This window comes from Halictus rubicundus, chromosome 15 (assembly GCF_050948215.1).
Source record: "Halictus rubicundus isolate RS-2024b chromosome 15, iyHalRubi1_principal, whole genome shotgun sequence".
Classification (NCBI taxonomy): Eukaryota; Metazoa; Arthropoda; class Insecta; order Hymenoptera; family Halictidae; genus Halictus; species Halictus rubicundus.
This window is the reverse complement of record NC_135163.1, coordinates 6,965,088-6,973,333: the sequence shown is the minus strand read 5'-3', so window position 1 is coordinate 6,973,333 and position 8,246 is coordinate 6,965,088. Positions and strand designations below refer to the sequence as shown.

The 8,246-nt window shown below is 47.0% G+C and overlaps 1 protein-coding gene across 1 annotated transcript; it reads right to left on the bottom strand.

Annotated features, from left to right (window-relative positions):
• Positions 1 to 342: 342 nt before the first annotated feature.
• Positions 343 to 4,157, bottom strand: LOC143361434 (uncharacterized). Its single transcript, XM_076800813.1, has 4 exons — positions 3,654 to 4,157; positions 2,654 to 3,281; positions 1,845 to 1,959; positions 343 to 993 (listed from the first exon to the last, which is right to left on the bottom strand). Exons 2-4 carry the CDS (start codon positions 2,702 to 2,704, stop codon positions 755 to 757), a joined length of 405 nt encoding a protein of 134 aa, XP_076656928.1. The 5' UTR covers positions 2,705 to 3,281; positions 3,654 to 4,157; the 3' UTR covers positions 343 to 754.
• Positions 4,158 to 8,246: the final 4,089 nt, after the last annotated feature.

Genomic DNA, 8,246 nt, shown 5'->3' with positions numbered 1-8,246 from the left:
CCACCGACTACCGCCGCCTCTGCCAAATCCAATCCTACCCACTCACCCTGAGATCTAATCCCGGATGGTTCCTTCTTCCTCCTTCTTCGGACCCCCTCTCCTCTCTCTTTTCCCCATTTGCAATGTTTCTTTCCTTCTTTTAGAATCTTTCTTTCTTTCTTTCTTTCCTTCCTTTTTGCCGGTGCACCACCCTCCATCTTTTGCAACGTTTCTTTCTTTCTCTTCTGCTAGCGCACCCTCTTCTCTCTCACTCTTCCGCAGGGTTTCTCTCTTTCTTTCTCTCTCCTTTGCCAGTGCATCCTCTTCTCTCTCTCTCTCTCTCTCTCTCTCTCTCTCTCTCTCTCTCTCTCTCTCTCTCTCTCTTCTGCAACGTTTCTTTCTTTCTCTCCCACTGGTGCACCCTCCCTTTCATCCCTATTCCCGGTTCTGAATTCCGCGAGCCTCTTTCTCTTCCTTTTTCACCCCCCCCCCACCATTTCTCTTTCTACGAACCCTCCTACCCCTTTTCCCGGCGAGCCGCGCGCGAGTCGTCTTTGGATCTCGCGTGTCTACCCCCCTTTTCTCGTCGTCGTCGTCGTTACCGTCGTCGACGTGGTCGTGGTCGTGGTCGTCGTCGTCGTCGTCGTCGGCCGTCGTCGCAGTTCGCTCCTTTGTCCTTGCTCCGCAGTCGCTGGGCTTTTTTTTACCCCTGATCCTTCTATCGTCTAGGCGACTCTCCCGCGCGACAAGACTTTGGTAAATGCCGGTGCATCCATCACCGACCGTCACGACGAGACACGGGCAACGAGATCCGTGATTCTTCGAGGTCCGTGAACGCCGGCGACGACCCACCGGTGGTCCCGAATCGGGATTTAGCTCCTCGGTATCGATGGCAGCGACGGTAATGCCTCGATATTTGCGGAAACTCCGGAACCACCAATGTCAGTTTATATCTTGCACAGACGCTTCGATCTCTTTGATCCACATTCCGTTGTAGTCCTTGATCGTCTGCCGCTAGAACGATGAAAAGGATTGCCAGTAAATGAAACCACGTAGAGACCCAATTACTGTGAGGGTACCGTGTGCCTATATTAATTACATTCATTTTTAAAGCACGATGAACACTAAAACAGCAATTTTTTTCATTGAAATCAGTGAATATATACGTTATACATCTCTTCTCTGATATTCATTACGCTTCAAACATATGTATAAATAATATACTAAATAATCACCACATTGATAATGTTAATCCAACGCCACGGCGGCGGACCGTTAATTTTTGGGGCACGTGTGCTCGTCATGAAAATAATTGTTCGGAATCGCCCGTTTAAAGGAAGAAGAATATTTTCGGGCCACCCTGTATACCATTCGTTGAATGCAATGTTAAAGGAATAACACCGTCCGATAGGAAGGTACCTAGACCTTTGCAATGACCCAATAGTTTCCGGGGTCCACCTGCGTCGGGATCATCGTCCGACAACCGGAGTCGGAGTCGAATGACGATGATCGCGTGACGCAAGGTCAGCGTTCGTTCCGACGCGGCCGGAGCTAGGATTTCTGGTGACGGTGTCGGACGTCGGCACCGGCGAAAACGTTCGTCGATAATAAATTATGCAAGTCCGTGCGACGCGACGCGAGCGGTCCCCGTGATTGGCCATGAGCCCCCCGGAAGATCGTGCCGCGATTGGCGGCCAGCCAAAGGTCGTTTTTCGCGAGCCGCGCGATAAACTTTCCGAGCCGAGCCGAGCCGAGCTGGTGTGCAACGGGAAGAAGCATTGTCGCGCGAATTAGCACGGTTCTCTCTTTCTCTTTCTCTTTCTTTTTCTCTTTTTCTCTCTAGGCTCTTCAATTTTTCCACCGACCAGACTCCATAGAATCCTCGACGTCTTCCGGCTGGAATAGATGCCATCCCCTAACTGTGCTGTGGCCCCTTTGGCTTCCGGTGCACTGCCGCCGATGATATATTCCACCTTGGACCTGAAAGAACGGTCGTCAATGATGCGGAATACCTCGTTTAGACTTTAACGCGGTTCTGGAGTTCATTGAAAAGAAATGAAATGTTGTTGGACGCCGGAGGTGGCTAGCTTACCGAATAGGATCGGTTGCCGATCCTCTTCTTGTATATCTATTTCCATGCTACGGTAAAAACGACATTCTTCGATGACTTCGGCCATTTTTGTTTGTTATCGATTTGTCCGAATAACCAAGGAGGCTAACACTTTTGCGTACACCTAATGAAAACGGTATTGGTAGCCCATTAACAACGCCGGAATGTAAATTGATTTGAACACGAATTAATCATCATACGTTATCCGACTCGGGTAACGCGAATTCTGAAGAACTCGACCTTTGCATCGTCAAGATGACCTCCGTAAACCCAGATTTTATTACCGGTGCCTTTATAACTCATTGTAGTTGAGTGTTAAAGAGTTATTGCTACTAAAAATTATAAGATTCCAATGTCAGGGCGTCCTAAACGACCTCGTGCCATTTTCGAGTCTTCCTCGGGAAAATTCCAGTAACTTGCGGCTGTAACTTCAACGTGTTCATTATTTTCTCATCACTTCTGTTTCATATTCTAGAATCTATGGAATTAGTGTGTTAGAGTCCAGCGACTAGATCAATCGGCGCAAAAACGAACTCTTTAATTCTAGACAAATAGTCCCCTCACCGAAACGTAACCGAAAATTGTAGGTCGTGTTGAACGACCTTCGAACTTCATCCAGCTCTCGACAATTGACGCTTAGGTAAATCCGTAGCGTGTAAAAAGATACAGAAGTGGGCCCACAGCAGGCAACCCTTAGGAGCTCCTTGTAGAATGGTATTCGGAGACTTGTGCTGGTCCATCGGCAGCCCTCGAGTGGCCTCCTCGACCGGGATCACCGCCACGGAAATTAATTGGCGGGACGAAGAAGTGCCGGTGAAAAGCCGCCGGTGGTTTCCACCCATTGTACTCCTTGTGGTTATGACTCGTAGAGGGTAGAAAGAGAGACAGCGTGAGAGAGAGAGAGGGGGGGCTGTAGGGGAGGTGAGAGTCCGTAAACGAGTAGGTAGTTCCCGGCCCACTCGATTGTTCGACCCTCGAAGGTCCGTGGAGGACGAGCCACCTCCGCGTGCACGCTCCCGAGTGCCATAAAGAACTCCCTAACCCGAACCGACTCGTAAAATCCGTTTTGCAACGAGTAACCCAGATCGCTTTGCACTCTGGGCATGTCCTTCGTCCTTCTGAGCCGGACACCGTCCTCCGGCAATGGGAAAATGGCACTTCTTCGGCCCCAGTTAGCATAAACGTTAAGCATCTGCAAGATTAGAAGCCATTACACAGTGCACACGTACGAACATAAATTCCGTAGAATCTAACTTAACACTAGGTTTAGGGGACCCGTTAAAATGACGGGTTCTAAACTTACAATTATTAAGATTCTAAAGGCGGCACAGTCTTGTTACTATTATAAAGTAATGTAAAATAGGAACTTTTAGCGCCCCGTAAACCTAGTGTGAATAAAATGTAGAATTGTTCATAAATTAAAGGGAATTTATTCCATTGGAAAATATTCCACCCTCTTCTGCCGTCTTCCCTTTTTGTTTAACCTTTCCTTTGCAAAGAGCAGCGTGAACACACAGTAAAATTGAGAAATAAGGAGACCCGTGCGAACCCCGTTTGTGCTGACCATTTTCCAGTCGCGTTCGAAGAATGGCGGCTACTCGCGACGACAGATGCAACTGCATCAGGTTCCCGGAGTGTTTGCGACGACCTGGCGAAACAGCAGCCGGCACCTGAAGAGAGAGGGACCGGCACAAAGCGGTCAAAAGTGCTCACCAGAACCGTCAAGCCGTTTCCCATAAAAATTGACCAAGAAGCTCGGGAAATAGGGTGGTCCAGCCACTAAAACTGAAACGGCTGTAAAACAGTTTTATATGAACGTTCGATGCCTTCGGGAAAGAGATTCTTTTACTGTCGCGAAGCTCTTTAGGAGAACAGCCGGCGTGGCAACCATAAAGCGCAGGTACACGACAATTAGCTACGGCGGCGCGTTAAAGGGGCCGGTTGTAAACGGTGAAACAGTGCCTGTAAACAGCATAAGGTGCGTTAGCTTCGCGAATGAAAGGTGGAAGGGTTCGGGCGAGGGCTGTCGACGTCGCACCGTGGTCAGAGTTCAATTCTTCTGTTGTTTCTTACCCTAGATCCCTAGAAGATTTGACTGTCACTGATTTATTGGGATGGCAAACCACCCTTGCAGTGGCCACGGTGACTGGAAGCAAATCTTCTTACAGTTACTTCTTCTTACTAGCCTTACAGTGACTATGATGACTCGAATAAGTCAAGCAAATGTCCCCCAATCATAATTGTTTTACAATTTTCCTAGTCTCTGCTTTTGAGGCGTAATATTTCTATCAAAGACACTTATTATATAGTTGGAGTAGTATAAATTGATGATGTCTGAGGTGCATATTGTGCTAAGTTCGCGGGACCACCCCTTCCGGGGGTTGATACAGCGTCTCATTAAAATGCAGCCGGTTGTTTCACGATTTTCATGGTCAGTTTGCGAATCGTTTTAAGTCCTTGTCCAGTGTCCTTCGACGTGCGCCGAGCCAGGCTGTCCTAGCGGTAGACCCCATTCAACTCGAGCCCATTCTTCGGTTTTGTTCAATTTGTCCGGGCCTGCAAGAACGATGAAATGGTCAGTGGCCAGTTGAAGGGAGGATTATTCGCAAATAGAGCGAGCGACCAGGAGACCAGGACCGAAATCCTTTGCGCGGGAGCGCAAAGCAAACGAGAACCTGGGCCCATTAATATTCCCCGCGCGGGATCGGGCCAAGGAATGTACGGGACGGACCTAGCCGGGGTTATAAAAATTAATTAGCTCTCGGAAGGAGAGGTCGGCCGGTGTCTATAACTCTCCCGTTCACGAAACCGTGAGGAAACGATCGTGGTTACCGTGTCTGGCCGATTCAGTCTTCGGCAATGTTCATAAAAATTATTCTTTCACCACGTAATCGTTCGTTACTCGATCATTCACAATATTTTGTTCGGATCTTCGTGCAAAATAAGAATTGTCTGAGTGAATTTCAAGGTACAGGGACTACGCAGACATCCGTCTCTTTTCATGGCAATTCTACTGCATTGGAGATGGCACAATGGTACCATTACACGCTTTAGATATTTTCCGTTTTGTGTTTGACATAGTAAAACAGTTTTTTGTCTTGGAAATACTGAGCAATAGCAATGTTAAAAAATTTTTTCTTACACGTTATTTAGCAAACTGATTCTTCCGAGATCTGAGAAAACCTCAAGTCGTTTGGCTCTATTCTGAGAAAGTTATTTTTAGCTTCTAAAGGGTGTTCGCTGAATTTTGTCCATCGGCTGTCGCACGAAGCGCGTCGGGTTTCGATCGAAATTGCTTGCGCATTGGAAAAATCGCGCCAGATAGAAAGAATTCATCGAACTCGTCAGCTTATTTAGCCTGGCACCGAAGTTTGCGGGGTTCCATCGAGAATAATTGTCTGGTGCCGGCGTAAATCAACATCTCGAGCCGCTCGCTCGTCGATCGAGCGGAATAATCGCGATCTATTCAGCCCAACGATCTTCCAATACGGTTTCCTTGCTCTCCTCGATGACGAAAGCCTCGGGAATAATTTACCCGATACTGCAGACGATTTCCCAGATACTAATTTAGTAATAACGGCGCTTCCAAGGCGCACAATTAGTATCTCTTCCCTCCCCCACGTGGAAACCGAAAACCTAATCATCGTCTGTCCATGGATCGTCCTATAATTCATTGTTCCCGACGATACAACCTGAAACTAGAACCGTTTCGATTAGAAATTATGCCTATAAATTCCACCGAGAAGAAATACGCTTCTTTCCGATAGCATAACCGATCCGGAACCTTCTCGATCATCTCTGGATACAACATCATTTGTTAGAATAATATATCACGCTAACACGCCTAACAGTATCACGATCGACCGAGGGAACGGCTCCATATATTCTATTATTACTGACGTTACGAAGTCGCTTCCATTGCAAATTATTAAATTTAATTGTTATGAAAGAATGTCGAGTCTGTTCTTCGTGAATAAATAAAGATACAGAACACAACCAGACATTACGACCCAGTATAGTACCGACAGCCTAATCATTACGTGACGTTTATGTAATTTGGAGCTTCGAAAATCAAATCTCGCTTTTATCTTCTACGAAATGGGCACGATATAAAAATTGCAATGGACGCGTAAACGTCCTCGGTCTATTAATAACCACGCATTATCTCGGCCCCCGTTCGCAAAAGTTCATTTGCGTCCGCTAAATCGCAGCCTGTGCTCCGCGATTAAGTCTCGGCTGCCCCCCAAACCCCACCCCACCCCCTAAACCCAAGAAACCGCAAACAGTAAGTCATTCTATTTAGTAGCCGGAGTCATCGACAATAGCCTAACTCTGCGGCGTTCAATCATAAAGGCATTGTTCCGCGTCTGCTTCGTGGTCGGACGAAATGCAAATATCGCAACGCCGATGAATAGATTCCGGATCTTTAGGCAAGATGAAAATAGTCTGAAAACAGAAAAAGTTCTTTCTTTAACGATCATGTTGACAACTCGAGAGAACGCGGTTAAATAATTTTCAAGCTCCACACAACGTACGGAGCAATAAAAATTGAATACTTTTGGATATGGAAAAATTAATTTTTTGAGAAAATGCCAGCATTTTTTAGACCGATAGACCCTTTGAGAGAAATCGAAATTGCGGAGCTATCGACTTGAAGAGGTTGATTTTTCGAGAAAATTAGCGATTAAATTATTCTTAAGGTCGATAGACCCTTCGACAGAAGTAAAAACGATGAATAAATCGTTCGATTCATAGCGTAACGCGTCATCCGCGAATTTCATCCCCTCGGGTGGAACGTGGGGGTTGGGGCTAGCTCGAATAAAGGTGGCCTCTTCTTGTAGCCACACAACTTACAACCTGCAATTCGGTGGCTACCACCCTTTCGCGGCTGAACCACTTCGTGCCCACCGACCACCTCCGGCGAGTGCCAAGTGTGGCGGGAATTATGCAATTATTGCGTTGCGCCCGACAATTGTCTCGCGGAAAACGCCGCCCCGGCTGGCTGAATGGGCTGAGTGTCTCGAGGAAACGCGGGGGCGTGCGCGGGGGTGGGAAAAGGGTAACCGGGCGCAGGGATTTCCTCGCCGATTTACTACCGCGATCCTCACCCCGCACGCACGATTCGCTTCTCGTTTAATTCATCCGTCTAACTCGGAAACGACGCGACCGGCTACAACGAAACGAACAACTTGGACGAATTCGTCAAACCCTTGCGGAATTTTGCGAGCGTGGATTCCTCGAATTTCATACACTCTGCATTTCTGAGCATCGTACCTTCTAATTTTCCAATCCACTAAAATTATTAAGAGGAGCAATCGATTTTTATGCGAGGCGTCTCAGGATAGAATCGGATAAATCACTTTTGATCAAGGTGCTGGCGGTCCACGCGATTATGCTTGTTGCGGGCTGCTGGACCGCAGGGTTGTTACGCTGGACGGCGATTATGAGTGAAAACGACTTAATTCGTTGCTGGAACGTGGTCATATTTTCCAGAGAGGGTTGGAGAGGAGAGGAGAGAAGAGAGAAGAGCAGTGTGGGCGGGTCGACGGGAGAAGAAGAGCGAAGAGATAGGCAAGGTGCAAACCGCTTGACGAAGGAAATAGAATTCAGAGGAGAACTTCCTTCATTTCGACTTTTACCGGGCAAAGGAACGTTGCGTTGTAACGGGTGACGCTCGCACAAAGGACATTAAACTTTTACGTAGACTATCCCGCTTTTTCGCGGACGCCTCTCTCCGCCGGAAAGATCCCCGCGTCGATAAAAACTTGCCCGAGTTACTGGTTGTTTCTATCCTGTGACGGAAACAAAATGGAATTCATAGTCGGCTCGAAACAGACATTTTTCTGCACGCATCTTTCCACGGTTTTCCAGCAATATTCCTTTGCCAAGAGCTCCTCGTCGGTGATTTTTGACCTGCTTTTTGGGGATTAAGATTTTATCCCAGTCCTCTAAAACTGAAAAATTAGCAGATCAGAACATCAAAAATACTGGTGTATTATTTAAAAAAAGGACACTGTGTCTGGGCAATAAAATCAATAAATGATTGATTCATTGATTCATTGCTGGTCGATTGATTCATTGACTTCAACAAATTAGATAAAAATTGTGCACTTTGACTGAAAGGTGTGCGTTATGATGTCTATACAAATGAATAATA

Coding starts and splice junctions, on each gene's coding strand:
- LOC143361434 (XM_076800813.1), bottom strand. CDS start 2,704: ATGAAGTTCGAAGGTCGTTCAACACGACCTACAATTTTCGGTTACGTT. Junction 1,960..2,653: donor CAATTTTCGGTTACGTTTCG/GTGAGGGGACTA, acceptor CCGTTCTTTCAG/GTCCAAGGTGGAATATATCA. Junction 994..1,844: donor CGAGGATTCTATGGAGTCTG/GTCGGTGGAAAA, acceptor TCATCGTTCTAG/CGGCAGACGATCAAGGACTA.